This window comes from Podarcis muralis, chromosome 3 (assembly GCF_964188315.1).
Source record: "Podarcis muralis chromosome 3, rPodMur119.hap1.1, whole genome shotgun sequence".
Lineage (NCBI taxonomy): Eukaryota > Metazoa > Chordata > Lepidosauria > Squamata > Lacertidae > Podarcis > Podarcis muralis.
Genome location: NC_135657.1, coordinates 30,924,251 through 30,945,864, shown reverse-complemented (window position 1 = coordinate 30,945,864; position 21,614 = coordinate 30,924,251). Strand labels below are relative to the sequence as shown.

The 21,614-nt window shown below is 42.2% G+C and overlaps 1 protein-coding gene across 2 annotated transcripts in view; it reads left to right on the top strand.

Moving 5' to 3' along the window:
- The first annotated feature begins 50 nt into the window (after window positions 1-50).
- Window positions 51-21,614, top strand: part of NVL (nuclear VCP like) — a 38,508-nt gene continuing 16,944 nt past the window's right edge. The window contains exons 1-14 of one of the 2 annotated variants that reach the window (XM_028724541.2): window positions 51-546; window positions 1,355-1,428; window positions 2,723-2,775; window positions 4,447-4,543; window positions 4,898-4,946; window positions 6,171-6,437; window positions 9,323-9,434; window positions 9,644-9,720; window positions 10,564-10,698; window positions 11,910-12,011; window positions 13,443-13,560; window positions 15,870-16,014; window positions 16,765-17,035; window positions 18,298-18,516. In XM_028724541.2, the coding sequence (XP_028580374.2) occupies window positions 484-546; window positions 1,355-1,428; window positions 2,723-2,775; window positions 4,447-4,543; window positions 4,898-4,946; window positions 6,171-6,437; window positions 9,323-9,434; window positions 9,644-9,720; window positions 10,564-10,698; window positions 11,910-12,011; window positions 13,443-13,560; window positions 15,870-16,014; window positions 16,765-17,035; window positions 18,298-18,516 (1,782 nt within the window). In that variant the 5' untranslated portion in view covers window positions 51-483. Of the gene's footprint in view, window positions 547-1,354; window positions 1,429-1,552; window positions 1,590-2,722; window positions 2,776-4,446; window positions 4,544-4,897; window positions 4,947-6,170; window positions 6,438-9,322; window positions 9,435-9,643; window positions 9,721-10,563; window positions 10,699-11,909; window positions 12,012-13,442; window positions 13,561-15,869; window positions 16,015-16,764; window positions 17,036-18,297; window positions 18,517-21,614 lie in introns of those variants that run through there. The other variant, XM_028724542.2, reaches the window with a different exon arrangement.

Here is a 21,614-nt window from a genome sequence, read left to right as displayed (position 1 = left end):
GTGTGGCAAACGTGAGGCGCTCCAGATTTTATTTTTTGGACTGCAACTCCCATCATCCCTGACTGTTGACGACGGTGGCTAGGAATGATGGGAATTGGAGTCCAAAGACATCTGGCGGGCTGCGTTCCCCTCCCCCCGCCACAGGACCAAGGGATACGAAATGCTTCCGTAGAAAGAGAGCTGAAGCGAGAAAGTATCATAGGCGCCGGGAGTGGAAGGGTTGGAACGGGGGGCTTGAATCAGGAATGAGACTGGAGGGTGACGCCAATTTGGGCCTTCATGAGTCGGGTGGGTGTTAGGCGTCTAAAGCAGTGCCTGCACGGGGACCCCAACCCGCCTCTTGGCTCTGCCTTTCCCTTTCCCGAGGGGGTCGTCGTGCCTCAAGGCGAGGCCGATTTCCGGGGTCTTCAAGGAGTCTGAGGCGGAGGGAGGCGGAGCTCCCGCTTCGTTTGAGGGGCGGAATTCGGCGGCGGCGGCGCTGCCATGCGGATTCGCGGAGGAAGCAGCCCCGCAGGGGATCCTCGGCTGAAGCATCGGATTAAGCAGGTACCGCTTCGTTTCTCTCCCCTGGTCCTTCACTTATGGGGTGGACTCCCCATAAGCTGAGCCGCCTGGGCTTTCTTTTTGCACCCTGGGCAAGGAAAAGCGTGCCTCTGAGCCTACTTAGATTGCTTTTGCCGCACTACGCCAACCCAGCAGCCGTAGCTAGGTCTGGCACATCCAGCACTGGGCGATCAAGTCCGTACGTAGCACTTTTGTTCTGCAGACCAAGTTGATTTTTTTTACCTTGAACTGAATTAATATATAGTGGCAGGATAAATTTAAAGCCCTATCCTTACCATCATCGGTTTGGAAATAAGTCCCAATGTCGGGATTGATTTGCGAGTGTATTTTGGAGTCATGCAACCTAGGCGTGTTTATCATGTCTGCCGAGTTCAGTGGATTTTTAACCACATTGAACATCCTCCTCCTATGAAATCAGTGGGCATATTGCTATACCTGCAGTGAAACAGGTAGGCATGTCCTTGTCAGATAGCATAGGATTGGGCTGTTGGTCTTTAGTGTGAGATGGATGAGTTAAATGTTGATGGTAAAAGGTATTGTGCCATGCTTTTAGCCCATGGGCTTCCAAATGGTTGAGCTGAGGAGTGAATAAATAAATCCATTGCTTCTCTTCACATATCACAATTCACACTTGTAAAAAGCAGTGCTAGAACCTTCATACAATGAGCAATTGTTTATTTGATGTTTGTCCAAAACTAAAAAAACCACAGTTGAATTTCATAAACCTATCATGTATGCAAATACTGTACTAAAGTTTTTTTATATATTTAAAAAATTGTATCAATTACAGTACCTGAAGAGTAACAAATGTGGCAAGTATGTTGACATTGGAGTTTTAGCTGCTGAGCTACAGAAGACATACAGGTAAGATATTGAATTCTTACACTTGCTTGATGATAAACACAAGGACTGGGCTTATACATAACTATAAAGTGTGATTTAGGCTCAGGGACTCATATGCTTCTCCTTTCCCGGCTCCTATTCGCAGTGATGCCAATGGAGGAGCAGAGACCCCTGCTGAAAAAGTAAGCTGACCCCTGGCCTAAACTATAGTTAAAACTAGGCCCTCTGATGTGTCCTGATGAATAGCAGAGTCCCAGAAGTGTATATTTGTAGTGAATGTAGTAATAAAACACACAGAATTAAAGGTCCATCGGTAAAAGAAAAACTTACTAAAGGCAAAAAGGCTTCATTACAAAAAAACTTTAGAGAAAAAACTGCAAACACGTGAGGTACAAACGAAAGTAAGAGAGAGAATGACCAGCTCGTTGAGCACACAAATTTATCTCTCATGGCTCAGTGTGACCTTGAAATAGTCAAAACAATATTTGCAGCAGAATTGAATATTCTAGAATGAACTAGAATCTTCCAGCATTTTCCAGTTTCTGCCGTCAAAGACTTTAGCCATGACAAGCAATAGTTCCAGATTTGGAAAAATAAATAATTCCCATTAGTTGGAAAAATAACAGAAAATGTTCGTCACCTTTTCAGGACTGTGCTGGAAGAGGAGAGCCCAGGACTCACCCAGGCTTAGGGCCCATTTACATATCCTCCCTCTGCCAGCAAGTTACTTGTGCTCTGTAGCATGGATAACTTATACTGGACAGAAAGGCTGGATTGGGGTTAAGGAAAAGGTGAACCAACCTCTATCTCATAAGGAGAACCTTACACCTGTGCATGGTTCTGTTGAGTCTAAAGGGCCTCCCATGGTAGAACCCATGGCAGACTGAAGAATGATATGTTATTTGATAAAGAATGTACAGTTGAGTCACAACTTACGTGGGGGTTATGATCTGGGGTTAGCTTGTAAAGCAAAAATTGCATATAGTCAAAACACACTCTCCCTGCACCTCCAAACTCCTGAGGGGAGTACAATGGCGGGTGAGATTGCTTACATTCCCCACTTCCTTTCCCCTGGCCAAACTGTAAAACTGAATTCATGCAAGTTAAGTACACATGAATTGCAAGTCAATTGTAATTTGGAAAACAGGCCACTTTTGTGAAATATTGGTCCCAATCTTTCCCTGTGTTTGACCTGAATAACTCAGGATAAGGCTAATTTCCTTCTTACAATGGTTAGATTATGTGTCTTTGCTGAAAATGCAACATGTGCAGAAGAAGGCCTTCACTGAGACTAATGTATAAAATTGATTTCCAGTGCTGATTATGGACGAAGAAAAAGAAATGCCTTTAGAATACAGGTAGAGAAAGGTGAGTCCTTTTTTAATATTGAATTTGAAGTGAAAATTCAGTCCTTGGTAATGGGCTGGATGAGAGCCAACAAACTGAAGCTCAGTCTAGAGAAGACTGAGACACTGCTGTTGGGTTGTTCCCTAGACTAGATGGATGGGAGGTTGCCCTCTCTTGAAGGGGTTACACTTCCTCTAAAGAAGAGGTTACATAGCTTGGGGGTACTTCTAGATCCTTTGCTGTTGCTTGAGGCTCAGATGACCTCAGTGGTGTGGAGTATCTTCCATCAGCTTCAACTGGTAGCCCAGCTGCACCCATATCTGGACAAGAATAGCTTAACTTCTGTCTATGCTCCAGTAACCTCTAGGTTATGTTAGAATTCCTGCTCCATGATTGCAGTCATGGGATGTTTGTCTTTCACATGACGGTATATGTTTTGACTCCACAGAGTGGGAAGTGACGGAGACAGGATGTTTGTGTTACCTTGTTCCGTGAAGTGGGACTATTGTCCTCTGTTCTTTTTCCCTTTGCTCTCTGATGCTAGAGAGAGAGGGAGCCATGTTGCAGTGCTCCATGTGTGTTTATATGTAAATAAAGTAGATTAACCAAAATGCTGAGTTGCTGAGGTCTGTCACACAAGATGCACAAACTCTGCAGATCCCTAAGTATGCCGGTGTCGGTTGACACCGGTCGCTGTGATGTTGGGGCTGAAGAAAGTTTATGAAGCTCTCAAACGATCGACCAGGAGGGAGGGAACATGCCAGTTGGGTATGTGTCTCTGCCAGGGTCCTACTCGAGTGTAGGCTGAACTCCTGACAGGTTATACGTAGTGCTGCCTCTGAAGATGAAGTTGGAAACTTCAGCTGGTGCAGAATTCAGTGGCCAGGTTGTTTACCAGGGCAAGACTGTTTGTGCATATTACATTGATCCTGTCCTGACTTCACTGGCTGCTGCTTTGTTTCTGGGCCCAATTCAAAGTGCTCGTTTTGAGATCTAAAATGGCTCATGACCTCAATACCTCATGGACCGCCTTTCCCCATATGAACTGACCCAGATCCTGAGATCATAATCTGAGGGCCTTCTTCATATGCCTCCATGAGACGTCTGGAGGGTGGCGACACAAGAATGGACGTTTTCTGTGGTGGCTCTCCATTTGGGGAATGCTCTCCCCAGTGAGGCTCTCCTAGTGCCTTCATGGCATATCTTTAGGTGACAAGAGAAAAGGTTTCTATATAACCAGGCCTTTGGCTGATTCTATGCCCTTTAAATGTGTTTGGGGGGTTATTGGTGTGTTTTTGTTTTATTATGTATTTTGTTTTCTCATTCTGTATTTTTATGTTGTGAACTGTCCTGTGATCTTCATATAAAGAGTGGTATACAAATATAATTAAAAAATATAATAAAAAATCATTGCATCAAAGGTAGTTGTGGGTAATCCAAAAGTATCTTAAGATTCTGCTTGCTCCTCATCACATGGATCTAGGCCAGATTCACTGTGATTTGTGGATCCTAGGTAGATCTAACACTTACTTAGGCTATGGTCTTATTCAGGAGCTTTGAATTCACTGAGACTTAATTAAAAGCAAATAGGATTGTGCTGTTCAAAGTGTTTCCTCTTTTTGGTTTCGCTATTGCCAAACGAGATTATGGGGTTCTTTGCTTTCATCTATGTTTATTAATTTTCTTCAACAGTTTTTGGGATAATCAACGATGAGCTGAAGTCTGAAGATTTAGCTGCTCTAGAGGATGAACATCTGGCGAAGAAAGCAAGACGCAAAGGGGAGGAAGAGTAAGTTGAAATTACTTAATTCCAAGAGTTAAGAACTTTTTATAAAGCCATGGAAATTAATTGGTCCAGGTCAGATGTAACACTGCATGATCTCAGAACCATAGTCGGGCAATTCTCTCCTGCAGAGCAGATACTAACCCCTCTTTCTGTTTCCGAGCAAACTATGGGTAGTATTACAAATCATGTAGGAAACAGAATGCTGGACTAGATAGACCTTTGGTTTGATCTAGCAGGGCTCCTATGTCAGGGATGATGGCAGTTGCTATCCAACAGCATGTGAAAGGCCACAGGGTCTCTGTCTTAAAGAATAATGCCAAACTTATTGTTGTTAAAACATCCTTTCTTTCTCCTAAGTGATTCAGAAAGCTGCATGGATACTTCGGACACTGACACAGGACTCCCAGTAAGTGTGTCTGTGTTGAACTGTTGTCTGATGAAATGCATCTCTTTCTATGTGTTCTAAGAATAGTTTATAGTTCTGAAACCAAGTGTATGCAGTGGATATAGATAAAAAGCCTTCAATCAGTAGTGGCCAGCCTTTTCTTCAAACCTACGTGAGATTCAGGTAGGTAGCCGTGTATCTGAAGAGGTGTGCATGCACACAAAAGCTTATACCAAGAACTAACTTAGTTGGTCTCTAAGGTGCTACTGGACAATTTTTATATATATTTCAACTACGTGAGATGGACAGCGCCACTCCTGGTACAGTGCATTATCATACATACGTAGCTCCTGCCATCTAGTGGCTTTGACTGGTTTGCCTCTTATCTATTGAAGCAGGAGACCTGGTTTTGCCATAATCCAAACAATAACGCTCCTGTCAAGGTGTGCCACATACTGCTGCTTGTGTGACTTGTGACACTCACATTGCAAATTGATGTTGGAAATGGTGTGCGAAAGCAACCCTTAAAGAGAAAGGCATTGCAGAGAGCCAGAAAAATATTAATCCAGAACAGTAGAAATATATGAATTAAAGAAGCGTTATAATGGACTTCCTGAGAGATAAAACTAGGGTGGAAGGAAATATCCTACAGAATGAGGAAAAACTGGATACTATTTACAGCCATAAATTTTCTGAAGTGCAGATGTCAGATACTTTGAATAATTACTTTATATATAATTGGCAGATAGAGAAACGGACCTTCTTTTTCTATTTCTTATTATTTTTATTATTTTCTTCTTGTCTTTCTTTTTCTTCTTATTCTTTTTCTTCTGTTTTTTCTTTGTTAAGATATTTAATGTTTTAGTTTGGGGGGAGATATTTGATAATGTTCTGTGTTTTTCTTTATGTTCTAATAAAATTTATATTTTTAAAAAGTGGGTGAAAGTCAACTACATATGTGCTTGTCCCAAGTCTGCCTTCACCTGGGCAGAAATAAGAAGTGCATGTGTGACTAAAATGCATAAGTGTTATTTGTTAAGTCAGTTACTTGCTGGGGAACTCTTGCCTACCTGTATAGGCAAGAAGGCAAGGGGTTGGTTACAGATCTGGTATATTTATAATGTACCATTCAGTATTTTATGCATAATGTATTCTGTAGCTAAGCACACTTGGAAAAATAACTATGGTTTAAAAAATTCATAACCTTCCATTGATTCTTTTATAAATATATATTATATTTTTCAGCCCTCAAATCACATGAACTCATCTTTGTTGACCTTATACCGGAAAGGAAATCCAGATTCTCTTCCAGCATCTCCCAAGAGTTCGCAGACAATGTCCAGCACTCCTTCACAGAAGCCTGGATCGAATAGGCTTCCCACTCAAGCGCCATCAGATACTAGGATCTCAGAAGGTGGCTGGTTTATTGATAAAACCCCAGACAGGAAAGAGGAAAACTTTTTTATCGACCTTTGTGCAGAAGAAAGCGATGGTTCTAAACAGATGGTTGAGGTAATGTCTTGACATTAGTGAGAATTTCTTCCCTCTTTCCTGTCGAAAACTTAGGGTCAATAACAATAAAGCATACATCTAAAATGTACTATTAAAATAGTTTTAGGAAGCTACGTTATTGCAGAAACTGAAACTCCTAAACTAGTATGACCTTCGCCAGCTAAAGGCAGTTCTAATGTTGTTGTTGTTTTTAACCCATTTCAGATGTTTTCAAAAACACAGTGGCTCTTGAAGATCAGTGAACGTGCTCAGTCATTGGTTTAATTTTAAAAGAATGTTCTGTATTTCTGCATACTGCAAGATTCATCTGAGCATGGAGATTTTCCCCACTTGTTTCTCAGTGGCCTGGTTTTGGTTCCATTTGTGTTCTCCTGAGTTTGCAGTGAGAGGGAATCTCCTCACCAAAACTGAGACCATTTACACATCTTGTTGCATTGTATGATGATGATGCATAGCTTTGAGTAACAAGTTCCGTGTAATGTTTTGTCATAGTGTTGGCACACACCCTGTTCTTTGTTTTCAGCCTTGCCTTAGTATATGGCTGGCTGCACATCTAGAAAACATCATTGTTTAACTTTTGACACACGTTCAGACTTTCTTGGCCTTAATCCCTCTGTTGACACATGTAAAATGCACCCCAAGGCTACTGGGGGGGGGGGGAACCATATAACCTTTTTTGTGCCTGTCTCCCACACCTCGCATGTTCCAGGTAGTCCTCAGCCTAGATGAGATGGGAATGGTCATGTGGTGTTTCAGGGTCCCTCTTCCTTAATCCAATGGAAAAACAGTGTTTTTACAGCTCTTGTGCTCAATTCTCATCCTATTTGAATGACTGAGAGAATTAATCAAAAAAGCAAAACAAAAGCGAACCATGCACACATCAGGTTCTGGAGAGTCAACGGGCTTTTTGCAAAATGTTGTTTAAGGTTATTAATTGCTCATTATCTACAGCTGCTTAGCCCAGAACCTGTTCTTCTCATGTTGCACGAGAAAGCAGCACATAATGTGTAAAACAATATTTTGTCTATTTTATGACAAATCATAACATTATCAGGGTCGATAGGACCACACAGGTTTCCAGACACCCTTATCTAGCTTGCATTGTTTAAACATTCCCCCCCCCCCCTTAGAGCCTTCCTTGTGACGCACTAAGACTGGGTTTGTCTAATCACATCATTTTGTGTAAAACTTTCTAATCTAGTCACTGACACCCCAGCTGTTTACAGACAATCAGTATCCTCACTTTGGCAGGTGGCCACACTTAAGGGCAGCTCTCAGGGTCTTTCAGTGGCTCACCTCACGAGTTACTAGGACTCACAAGTTCCTTGAGCTTGTGACTTTGAGCCTGCAAGACAAGTATGCTTAAATGACTGTGTCTTGGCTTTCCCCCCTGCAAGGATAAGCTTATACACTCTTAACATGCCAGCCAAACCCACAAGGTATGGCATAACAGTTTGGCTGTGCTGCGATTCCAAAGAAGAGAGAGAAACAGGGAGAGAAAGGGATAGAAAGAGAGAGAAAGGGAAGGAAGCAGCCCAGCATCTAAGCCAAACAGAGAGCTGGTAAGTTAGTCATCACTTTGCCACCCACCAGGAAATAGCTAATAAAAGATTGACTGCAGTTGGCATGTTATAAAACAAACCAGAAATGCCTTGCTCACAAATCCAGAACGATCGGCGGCAGTTTTTATAGTTTTTAAGAAGGTTTGGCACTTGAAAGGAAGTAGATCAAGCAGATCAAGAGAAAGGGAAGGTTTGTGAAACCACAAGCAGGATTTGAGCCCCAGAGCACCCCCGTCCTGTAGTTCAGCAACTGGTCTTCAGAAGCATTACTGCTTCCAATGATAGAGGCAGAACATCGCCATCATGGCCAATAGCCTTTCATAGCCCTCTTCTCCCTGAATTTGTTCGATCCTCTTTTGAAGCCATCTAGGTTGGTGGCCGTCGCTGCCTTCCATGGGAGCGAGCGTCATAGTTTCACCGAGCACTGCATGAAGAAGCGCTTTTACCTCTCCTGAATTTTCCAACTTTCATTTTCCCTGGATGTCTGGGCGTTTCTTGTGTTATGAGGGAGGGTGAGAAAAATATATATCTCCTTGCACTTTCTCCATACCATGCATAATTGTATCAACTTCTATCATGTCTCCACTTACTCACCTTGTCTCTGAACTTAAAAGTCCCAATGTAGCATCCTTTCTTCATAGGGGAGTTGCTGCATCCCTTTCATCATTTGGGTTGCCCTTTTCTGAACCTTCACCAACTCTACAATAATCTTTTGGAGGCGAGGCAGTCACAGGAACATTATGCTTAAGTAAAAGTATTATCTGCCCTCATCATGCAGTTGTGTAATGTGATTGTACGTAGGCTATTTGTGTTATGTAGCATGTGTTGTTACCAGCAATTCACAACTCTTCATATTGTGCAGCTATTGGTGCAATCCAAACCGTGACTTATCAGAAGTAAGTCGTACTGAATTCAATTGGGCTTTCTTCCCAGGGGTTAAGATTGCAGCCCATTAATTGTATGTTGATGGTACTATATTATTAAAAACTGGGGGATTAGTCAAGCCCAAACTACTGCTTGTGTCGTTTTTTGTCCCTGTTGGGGTAACCCTAATAACTTGTGTGCAGCTATATTTTTTGCTAGTAAAGGGAAAGTCTAAATGAATACTTTTTTTTAAAGCTTGCAACTGATGTCATACTTAATAACTTCCGCTGGGCATTTTATTGGCATTTCCTTCATGGGGTACATTTGGCTCCAGTACCAGTTCATTTTTCTATTAATTGAGTTAAAAGTTTTTTTAAAAAAAAAAATACTGCTTTTGGTGTGACTTACTGGGTAAAGAATGTCAGCAGACTAAATAGAAAAATCTTATTTGTACTCTAGGATTCAAAAGACATTTCCTTTCTGGAGAAACCCAAGAGGAAGAGAAGTAAAAGGAGGAACGAATCTCAGGAAGTAGATGAAGAAATAGAATCTGCTTTGAGAAAACAGAAGAGTAAGAGACATTGCACTAAAGAATATTTAAACAAAGAAACAAGAAAGCCCCTTCTTATTCCTCTGGCTCTTTTGTAAATGTAATACCTTGTTCTGTCCAATCTTTTCATAATTCCACCCCCACCCCCCCGTGCTTTCCATGTACTTGATGAGAATACCTCGCAGATTGTGTTCTCACTCTCCTAGTAATATCTCCATTTTTCCTTACAGTTAAACAGAAAGGGTTTGAGCTGAGAACTTCTTCCGTGAAGTTTGAGGATATAGGAGGCAATGATGACACTCTGAAGGTTAGAGTTAACTAAACTCTCTGGGCGGGATTCAACTAATGAGTGCCATCAGTGAAAGCCCTGCGCAAAGACAGTGCTCTCCCTCAACCCTGCACTGGCTTTGAGTGGCTGAGGAGAAACCCAGAGGGTAGGAGGAGGGGCTGTTGTGACTGGCAAGTTGAAAAGCTTGCCATAACAGAACAGTCACCTTAGCTCAACATTGAATTCCTCCCTCTGACTGGATAAAAGTTGTCAAGAAAATCACTTATACAGTGAAAGAGATGAGCGTCTACATAATGCTGAGGGTTGTTTCATGCAGCATTATTTAGGTGTAAGGCTATTTTTAAAAGCTGTAATCCACAAATCCTGAATCAGTGCTTTGCCTCGCAGTGAAAGAAATTAAAACTCTATTCTGAGCTAACCTCAGTTTAGCTGTAAAAAACTAAATTGTACAGACTTGCTTTATTGCATGATTCCGCTTTTGCTAGCAGTAGGAGAGTAAACTGAAGCACTAGCCTTAGATACCTTAGGAATGCTATGATTGCACCAGGCATTGTTCACAGACTTTCAAGCATATCTTCAGCCTTCAGGGTTAGAAACTTCCATGTCTTAAAATGAAAGGTGCGCTCTGACCCAAGTGCTATCTCTGCACTTGTGATAAAGACACATAGTGCTGTTAATAACATTTGCAAAGATGAGATAATGCAGAATTTACTTATTTGCATCGGTCGGAATCCATTTACTGGTTGGGTGTGATTTCATATGGTGACAGGGCAGGAGAACACAGAATTCTGGGAGGATGTGAAAACTGTTAACTGTTACAAAAAGTAAGATAGGACCATTTCCCCCCCATTTTCACTGTAGGAAGTGTGCAAGATGCTGATACATATCTGTCATCCTGAAGTATACAACTATTTAGGAGCTGTTCCACCGCGAGGATTTCTCTTGCATGGACCACCAGGGTGTGGGAAGACGTTATTAGCTCAGGCAATCGCTGGGGTGAGACTATTGGTGTATACTTTTTCTTGCTCTGCCTTCAAACCTCAGGTGTATTTGTATTTTTAATGCAGGTGGAGATGGTTTTAGGCATGTCTAATATGTATGTGACTGTGTGCGTGCACATCGCACCAAACCTGGAAGTGACCCCAAAAATCACAAAAATGTCACAAAAGGGGCAGGGGCGGAATGGGTGCTTGCAGGTATTTTCAGTGGTGTTTCAAATATGCCCGGTTTCACTTAAAAAACATGGTGCTTTGGAACATAGCCTCCACATAAATGGGAAGTTGCCTGTACACAAGTACTTCTGCTAGTTCTTGCATTCAAGATGTTACAGAATACATTGCAAAGTAATAGCTGGTGAAGCTCAAAACCTGCATTAAAAAAACAAACCTCCGTACAGCATTTCTGTAACATCTTGAATGACAGTGCTAGTGGAAGCACTGTGAAAAGCACTTTAAAATGTTGACGCTGCATGGGCCTCTTCCTGCTTTGTATGTCATGGTGCCCAGTACTTTTTTGAATAGAGGGGAAAGAATTTTGATACACATCTCTTCTCTTCCTGCAGGCCAGGCCTCCCAGGAGGTCATCTAGGGTCTCCTCAATGGTTGCCTTTCCTTGTCTTTTAAATGGTACTGTACAAGGGAGTAGCACACCCTGGATAACTGCAAAATCTCATGACACTGTTATCTGTTCTTTTTGTTCATTGCCCATTGAATCAAGGTGTGATATTACTCTCCCTTCCACCGTTCAGCCCTCTACGGTAGAGGCTTCTGTAAAATGCCTGAGCCTTGGTAAGGGTCTATCCTACAATACAGTGGTGCCCCGCAAGACGAATGCCTCGCAAGACGGAAAACCCGCTAGACGAAAGGGTTTTCCATTTTGGAGGTGCTTTGCAAAACGAATTTCCTACGGGCTTGCTTCGCAAGACGAAAATGTCTTGCGAGTTCCTGCAGGGTTTTTTTCCTTCCCCCCCTCCTTTTTCCCAAGCCGCTAAGCCGCTTAACAGCTGATCCGCTAAGCCGCTTATCAGCTGATCCGCTAAGCCGCTTATCAGCTGATCCGCTAAGCCGCTAATAGCGCTAAGCCGCTAATGGGCTTGCTTCGCAAGACGAAAAAACCGCAAGATGAAGAGACTCGCGGAACGGATTCTTTTCGTCTTGCAAGGCACCACTGTAATCTTGTTTTGTGTTCATTTGTGTTTGTTTTTCTAGGAGCTTGAACTGCCAATACTCAAAGTAGCTGCTACTGAGATTGTGTCGGGAGTGTCAGGTGAATCGGAACAGAAGCTAAGGGAACTGTTTGAGCAAGCTGTGGTAAGACCAGCAGGAAACAGTCTTAAAGCCTTTTATTAATTCACTTGACTGAATCATTTCTACACACAAATTTAAAAGTGGAGAAAGGTGCATTCTCATCTAACATCTTGGCAGGAAGGCAAATTTCCACTTATCAGAATACTAGCTGTGAGTTGGCTGTAAAATTGTTCCACTTATTTTTGTAGAAAAAAATATAAATAGCTGAAACCCAACCTCTTTACAGCTTCTATTAAAAATCTCCGCTCAATAGAATCAAAACCTTTTTCTGCATTAAAATTAAAACCCAAATATTGTCTTTGCTGCCAAGTGTAGTTTTTCTAACATTTCATGATGGTTGTCTTCCAGCTATAAATTTTGTTCAGTATGGTCTCTGAGAAACTTATTTGCTAAATAATATTGCTGCCAAGATCAAATGATCTGCATTCAGCAGGCATGTAGATCTTTATGATTCTAGTTTCTCCAGGTTCTTTTCTACTTTGAATTAGGATGTGTCTGTTTCTTTATATAGTCTGTTATGCAAAAGGTTTTAGAGGAAGTTGTTTTAATGTGTGTCATATGCTAGCTCTGACAGTACAATAACTCCTTTCAAAACTATTCAGACAATACACAGTGCTTATGAGTTTCAATGTCACTTTCTCTTTAGTTTAATGCTGGACATTTCGTATTGTCCAAACATAGTGGTGTGTTTTGGTAATTGGAATCAACTTCATTTTATTGACTCGCTCCACAGTCAGACAGCTCTAAAAGTGGTGCATATGCCAGTTTCGCATTGCACCGCCATGTTCCTTATTAAAACCTGTATTTTCCTGCAAAGGAGAAAATCTATTTTGGTTTTGAATAGTTTTTTCTCCATACAGTAGTAATAGAAATAAAATGATGGCTTATGAATAGACACAGAAAAGGGTGCAGTCCAAATCAAGTAACTCAGTGGGGGTTTTTTGGGGGGGGATAGTGGATTTGACCAATACTGCATCTTGCATTTTTGTATTGGTGCTACTGTTAGTCCATGCATAAGGGGGGGAAACTGTTTATTGAATGGATATAGTAAAAATTAAGGAAGCACCTGCAATTATTAATTGTGACTCAATGTGCTGGGGGAGGCAGAAGGTGCAAGGGGACATATTTTGATAACTCTCATTCATTCTGTCACACCCCGACTCTCTTTTCATGTGTGTTTGTCCCATTCCCTTTTATTGTGCTTATACCTTTGGTAGATACCCTATGCAGACCTCTTTCCAGCACAGAGCACTTGCTAATATGTATCCGATTGGGTGAAAAGTTTTGTTTTAACTTTTAACAGTTGGTACCTTGCTGTTCTTTCAACAAGTATTTATTTGAAATTATAAAACAAAAAAATCATAATATGCTAAGAGTTACTTAATCATTTTCTGTGTTTGTGCTGATTTCTTTTTTTATCATTCTTATTTCTAGGCCAATGCTCCAAGCATCCTCTTCATAGATGAAATTGATGCTATCACACCCAAGAGAGAAGTTGCCTCAAAGGACATGGAGCGGAGAATTGTAGCGCAGCTTCTGACTTGCATGGATGGTCAGGGCTTTTTTATTCTAGTAAAAGTGCTCTATCAAACCTGCTTTTTAAATTGGATCTTGCTCTTTAGGTGAAATTTCAGCTGAATATCATGTCAGCTGCAGATTTCCAAGTACCAAATCAGCAAATTACAGAGGGGTAATTTGTGATAATGTTTACCGAAAGCACAAAAAAGGGGGGGTGTATCTTGTGGCACCTTAAGGACTAATTGATCTGATGTGGCAGGAGCTTTCAAGGGCCGGAACTCACTTTGCCAGATGCATTAGATACTTTCAGATGACAACCGTGTTTATACATGCTGATGGGTCCAATGTTGAACCTCTAACCTTCCACATGTTGAAGGACTCTAAATTCAATCAGCCACAACCAGCATGATCAGACATGCTGGGAGCTGAAGTTTACCAACATCTGTATACCTGGTATAGATAGAAAAATGTGCCAGGAGACCACAATGTCAAGCAATGTAAAAGGCAAGAGTTGGGTGTGTCACAGTATTATGCAGATAGCACAGATGAGTACAGACTCCAATGAATTGAATGCACAAGGTCTAGTCAGCCTTGTAATGACTTTCAAAAGAGCAACTCAATAGGAGTTCAATCAGCATTTCTGAGTAAATTAACACTATCGTTGCTATTCTGAAGGGTCATTTAGCATACACAAAAACTGGTTAAATTTTTCACAAAACTCCCTCCTTTATATTCTTCTCCCACTCCAATTGTAACTGTGTGTCCTCTTGACAAGTGAGACCACAAAAATGTATGCAGTAATAAGATTTGTTAATCTCTAAACTGTTACGGGTGGCGCTGTGGGTTAAACCACAGAGCCTAGGACTTGCCGATCAGAAGGTCGGCGGTTCGAATCCCTGTGACGGGGTGAGCTCCCGTTGCTCGGTCCCTTCTCCTGCCAACCCAGCAGTTCCAAAGCATGTCAAAGTGCAAGTAGATACCACTCTATTTAAAAGCATGTCAAAGTGCAAGTAGGTACCACTCCAGTGGGAAGGTAAATGGCGTTTCTGTGCATAGCTCTGGTTCACCAGAAGCGGCTTAGTCATGCTGGCCACATGACCCAGAAGCTGTACCAACCCCAGAGTCGGTCACGACTGGACCTAATGGTCAGGGGTCCCTTTACCTTTACCTTTAAGCTGTTGCAAGACCCTTTCTGATAAGTAGGTGTTGTAACATCAATAGTGCAGAGACAATTGCTCCACCCATGTACTACATCAAGGGATAGAAGGCAAACTAAAACACACCACAACATGGACAGATACTATTCCCGTCAACTTGGATGTGTGACTAGCAGGTCAGCCCTTGTTAAGCTTGGTTGGGCCTTGAAGTTGCCACACCAAGACACTTGAGAAAAGGGAGATGGGACCCACCCCACCCCTTTACCTCTGTTGTAAATCCAGCCCAATGCCTCCAGTACCTGTCCAAACGGTTGTGATGAATTATAGAAAGCTATAGCAACCCAACAAATGCTGTTGCTACGGGAAGGGCAAAAGGCCTACTTCTTAAAGGCAACTGGGAGAGCATAAAATTCCTTCCCAGCCTTGGCAAGTGACATTTGTCCATAGCAAGATCATGAGCAAAACTGCAACATGACAACTGGTAGAAGGCAAGTCTGTGTCAGTGCTAGTGGGACCCTAAATTTATAGCTTGGGCATGGGACAGAAGGAAGTGGTTCTCGCGCCACCTTGCATTGAGGCCCTGTTCCCCAGAAGCTGACTGGTGTAGCCAGGAAGCAGGATTGAATTCTCTGTGCATCTGTGCATCTGTTGATTGGCAGGGAGTTCAATCCTGATCAGAAAGGGTTTTGCACTGAAACCCCGGCTAAAGGTCCCCCAGCCCCATTTCATTTTAATGGAAACTGCTTTCTGCTCCTGGAGCAAGGTGAGCAAGCTTGGATCTCTTGCCCATCACCTGCTTTTGGGAGATGCTTGCCTTACTGCCCGCGAGGTGCTTCAAAGTCCCGGTGTTTGGACTTTTAAATGCCAAATCGGGTGATTGACAGGCAGGTGGCCCTGCCCCCTGTCAGTCTTGGCCTATAAGGCCAATCCTGATGGAGATCTAGCATGCTGAGTTTCCTTACCTGTTTTATGTGTTCTTCTCTCCTAGCCCAGTATTATCACTGCCAAAGAGCTATAGCAGACATGCTGTGCAGTCCCAGCATTCCCTGTAGCATCATCGCTAGTAAAAGTTGGTGGTACACACCTGAGTTGTGTACTGAGGGTATATAGCACAAATAATGCTTTCCTAACAGCAAAGCGTACTTTCCTTTGCCTGTGAGTTTATTGTTTTTCCTTCATCTTTCAGACTTGAATAATCTGGCTACTGCTGCTCAGGTCCTAGTAATTGGGGCAACCAACAGACCAGATTCACTGGACCCAGCTCTGCGACGTGCAGGAAGATTTGATCGAGAGATTTGTTTGGGGATTCCGGGTGAAGCAGCCAGAGAGAAGTGTGTGAGCTTTGCTTTTAAAGTTGTTGTTTTTTTCAAAAAAAATGTTCAGTTTATGGCTTGCTAGCTCTTGAATCCAAAAGTTTCTCTTAAACTTTTAACTAAAAAAAAAGCAAATATAGCTGCTGCTTCTGTTGTAGTACAGGAAAAAGTCTGTGTCAGATTTTCCCCTGTAGCATAGACGTCCCAATTCAGACATTTGGCCAATAAAGCAATAATACAGAAAGAGTAGCATGGCTTGTTTAGGATTTTTTGAGGAGTCGATGCCTTCATGCTATGTTTTCTCATAGATTTATTCATTTTCTATTCAGATGCTTTGGTTTTGGTTCACCTATTACAGGAGTAAGCAGATTAAGGGCTTGTGGGATCTACTTTGCTTTTTACTAGGACCTCGAGACTCACCCTGGTGCAAAAGACAATAGAATTAAAGAACTCTGAGCCCAGGAAACTTGCTTTGAGTAAAAATCTATTCAGCAATCTAATTTGGGACACTGGAGCGGGAGGGAGAACATTAATTTTGTTACTGGTATTGTTTAAAGTTTAAGCAATGAAAAAATGCATCATTCCTGTGGATCTTCTGCAAATCATGCAGAAATCCACCAAAGTTTAATAAATTATAAATATCTCTGCCCCTTTCATAAGCTCTGGGACAAATAATTCAATAACTTACGATTTTCTTTCTTTCTTTCTTTCTTTCTTTCGTAAAGACTAAAACTGTAGTAACTTCTTCCTTTTTCTTCCCTTTGCCAGAATTCTGAAGACATTGTGTCGAAAACTTAGATTGCAGGAATCTTTTGACTTTGGTCATTTGGCTCATTTGACCCCAGGCTACGTCGGTGCTGATCTCATGGCACTGTGCCGTGAAGCTGCAATGTGTACTGTGAATAGAGTTCTCATTAAGCTGGAGATGGAGCAGCACAAAGTCCTGAGAAGTAACGAAAGGCCATCTGGACAAGACATGGAAAAGGATACTGAAGAGCTTGTAAGACAGGTTATCAAAGAGCCAGATCTTCCCACTATGGTATGTATTTTCTTTGTATCCTTTCCCTGTATCCTACTATAACTCTTCCTTAACTTTTAATATTTCCCACTTGGTATATGCATTAGTATCTCCTTCATTGGGGCAAACTTTGCAAAAGCCTGACAATGGTCTATTAGGAGATGCATGTGGTCCTCCATATGTTGCTGAACTACAATTCCCATCAGCCCTAGCCAGCATGGCCAAAGGTTAAGGTTGCTGGGAGCTGTAGTCCAACAATGTTTGGTGGGCCAAAGGTTTCACAGCCCTGAACTATAACATCACAAAGTAGCAAGCAAACTTTTGAGTTCCACAGAACTCATTTTTGGACTGGATGTTCAGTAAAATGATGAGGGAGAACCAGATATACTTCCCTGAGTTCGTTGGAACAAACGTGGGATTAAAATGTAGTAATTATAATAGTTTTAAAAAACTCCTTTAATCCTCTCCTTGTAGTGTACAATTTTCAGAGCTGGTGGGATCAGTTGATGAATAAACTTTTATTTACTTCTTTTATTTACTTATGTAGGGAGAATTTATGAGCCACTTGATTTTTTTAAAAAACCTAAGCAGTATTAGTAATCAATAATATAAAAATAAAATTACTGTATGTACATTTATTTTTAGAAGAATAAAAATGTGTTAAATTGAAGGGTAAGATTTAATAAATGGCAAAACCTAAAAGTACAAAGAGAAGTACAAATATGTTCAATTAAAGAGATTTCCCCCCCCCCTTTTTTTTTTTTAGAAAAGAGCCTTGGCTTCTAAGGGCCATGCATAAGCAAAAAAACAAAAACAGAACCATAAACTTTTATTGCGCTGGCCAAAGGCCATGGCATCTTCCAAAGAAGGGGGGGAAAACAGCAGTAGCTACGCATGCAGTAAAACCATGATCAAATCCACCAGAATTCCTTATCACGCAGAATAAAAAGTAATTCTCAAAAGAAATGTGCAGATTAGATCTTGGCGTCTCCTTCATAAGCCAGTAAGACATGAATCTCTGGCATTCTCTTGGAATACATAAACACATTAATGGAATGCCTACTAAAGTTAATTAGTTTGTGCTTGTCTTGAACTCAATTGTTCCTGCAATATTTCACTACAAAAGGATGCTGTTAAGTCATAGTAGTCTTTGGCCAGTTTCAAGCATGTTGTAATCAAACTCCTGCCTTCATTGTTATTTATCCATACATGATTAAACTTTAGGAGGTTCTCCCTCTAACCTGTTCTTGTATTTCCTGCTACTCCTGATCTTTCTTCTCTAGGATGAATTGCAGAGGCTACTCCAGTTGCTAAAGGAACCAGACCCCCTTGGGGAAGATCAGCTGCAAAAGCTATGCATTGAGTTGAATGATTTCATTGTTGCGCTCTCTTCGGTGCAACCCTCTGCCAAGAGAGAAGGCTTTGTTACAGTCCCCGATGTGACGTGGGCGGATGTGGGCGCCCTGGAGGATATTCGGGAGGAGCTCACCATGGCAATACTGGTAGGGGCTGGACGCTGCTACAAAGTCCTGTTAATGCACTCGAGGCTGAAATAGCTTCTGGAGGTTAAGCTGTGCGATTCTTCCAGGGCATTTTTGTGGGTTTTTTCGCTTGAAAGAATATGAGAGGAAACGAGCTGCATTCTTGGCCTATCGAGGTTGCAGGAAGCAAGAAATTGTGTAGTGGTTTCACTTGGAAATGGAGGCTTATTGACTAAAGTGCGACATTAAAATTAGCCAGCAGCTTCCTTTTCAAGTCAAGTCAGAATATAGTTTGAGGAAGCAGTACATAGAAAGGAGACATTGCAGTTCCAAGTAGTTCTTTCTGTCGGACTCCAGCACCAATGAGTCTTGGCCAGGCCTAGCTGGCCACAGGTTCCCCCATCACTTGTCTGTAGTATAGTCCTCTTGAGGACTGAACTGTTCCCTTTTTTAAAAGGAGAAACAAGTGCTATAAAGAGTAACTGCAGTGTGCAGACAGCTGTTACCAGAGATTTGGATGGAGGGAAATACAGACACACCCTGAGTTGGTAATGCATTAAAACAAACAAGTCCTTTTTTAATTTAAGCTTGAGACTTGTAGGTGTAACACTGGCTCCCTATATCCCATTGTTTACAAATTGGGCGCCAGGCTCGGGAGTAATAACAACAACAACAACAACTCATTATTTATACCCCGCCCATCTGGCTGGGTTTCCCCAGCCACTCTAGGCGGCTTCCAATAAAACACTAAAATACAATACCCTATTAAACATTAAAATCATCTGGTGAGTGGGTGTTCCACAGGGCGGGTGCCACTACCGAGAAGACCCTGTGCCTGGTTCCCTGTAACTTGGCTTCTTGCAGTGAGGGAACCGCCAAAAGGCCCTCGGTGCTGGACCTCAGTGTCCGGGTAGAACGATGGGGGTGGAGACGTTCCTTCAGGTATACTGGACCGAGGCCATTTAGGGCTTTAAAGGTCAGCACCAACACTTTGAATTGTGCTCAGAAACGTACTGGGAGCCAGTGTAGGTCTTTCAAGACCGGTGTTATATGGTCTCAGAGGCCACTTCCAGTCACCAGTCTAGCTGCCGCATTCTGGATTAGTTGTAGTTTCCGGGTCACCTTCAAATGTAGCCCCACATAGAGCACATTGCAGTGGTCCAAGCGAGAGATAACTAGAGCATGCACCACTCTGGCGAGACAGTCCGCGGGCAGGTAGGGTCTCAGCCTGTGTACCAGATGGAGCTGGTAAACAGCTGCCCTGGACACAGAATTGACCTGCGCCTCCATGGACAGCTGTGAGTCCAAAATGACTCCCAGGCTGTGCACCTGATCCTTCAGGGGCACAGTTACCCCATTCAGGACCAGGGAGTGCCCTGTTGCCCCACACCAGAGAACCAGCAGCTGCTGGGAGCTTGCTTCTCTTCCTAATAAAAAGCCCAGAAAAACTGACAGCTTAATTTTCTTCTTTTGGAATAGCCTGGTTGCTGTGGTTTTTATAAGACCTTCCATATCCCCATTCAGGCTTCCTATGTATCTGTTTGTGTCTTGTGTTGTGCTTCTGTCAACTATTGGTATAGGCTGCCCTGCCTTAGAGAGGGCCTTTTGAGAGCTATATATTTTATGTAAGTTTTGAAACCCCTTTCATATTGAGTGGCCGCCTCCAATGGCTACAGTCGAGTTGGGAAGCAGGACCATTCCAGAAAGTTCTATTTGGCTCTTCCTCTCTCGACTGTTTTCATCCCAGCTGATCATTTTTATAAGGACTGCTATTAAGTTAGTGTCTGAGTTTATATCCTTTTCCTCTTCACTTTATAATCCTATTTAATCTTTTGCGCAATATATATATTTTTTCTGCAGATTTTAAGCCTTTGGATAGGGACTGTCTTATGAATGCCACCCTGGAAGTCTTTTCCAGCTAAATAGCTGGGTAAAGAAGTTTTTTAAAAGCAGACAGAAAGGCCTAGACAGGGCTAGAGCAGAGTCTACTTCCCCCAAGTTGCCTCAGCACTTGCTGCCACCTCCCCTTGTCCTTGACATGTTGGAGGCTGAAGATAGACCTCTTTGAGACCCAAGAGAATTTTTGTTAGGACCCACCCTCTTGTGACTGTATTTCTTTAAAACTGCTTTTAATGTCGTCTTTTAAATTGTTACCTACCCTGGGACCTTATGGCAAAGGGATGTTGAGGATGATGGTGCGACTACTACTATTACAAATAATTAAGCTGATTAATTCCACCCACGCCTTGGCCATCTTTGCAAGCATTCTGTATACATAATGTCAGAGCCCAGGCGCCTCTCCCCTACCCCCACCCATGTAAATGAGGATACCAGAGTTTACGCTGTTGTTTGGGTTGAATGAATGAATTTATTAATACGGCCACAGACCAGCTTCAACACACACAATATCACAGATCATAAAAAATATCAGAAATACAAGGGACAATATGACAATAACAAGGATTTAAATATAAAAATTAAAATTAATTGTTAGCGTGCCCCCTGTAATTAACATTTAGGGGATTGGACATTATGGGATACCACTTGCTTCCTGCGATTGATTGCAGACGCACAGAATTTAGCTACATTTAATGTAGTCTTGGGCTTCTTGTCCTCTAGCAGTAGTTTTAGACTATGGTATTCCGATTCTTTCCTAGACTTTTGCAAAACAGGTGTAATAAAAGTCAAACGTATATCCTCATAAAGACGACAACGTAATAGTACATGTGAAGCAGTTTCAACTTCCAACAAGCCACAAGGACAGACCCGTGCTGTGTATGGTTTACCCTCAAATCTGCCCTGAAGTAAGGCAGAAGGGAGAACGTTAAATCTGGCGAGGGTAAAAGACCTGACAGATAGTTAGCTGGAGAGAAACCTCTCCCATGGTCCCTTATTGCTGGATGTTTGATCATTTCGCTCATGTGGCATTGTAATTCTACATCCCAGATACGCTGGCGGATTGTAGTCCTAGCTTTCTCGAAGCCTGTCGCTATCAGGGTTTGCTGTGGGATCCCCAAGCCTTTAAGCTTTTCCAGCAGTTGTTGTTTGGGTTGAGCGCAAGGAGTCAACAACAGAGGACTTGAACCTGGGCTTCCTTGCTGCTCGGCATTCCACCATGC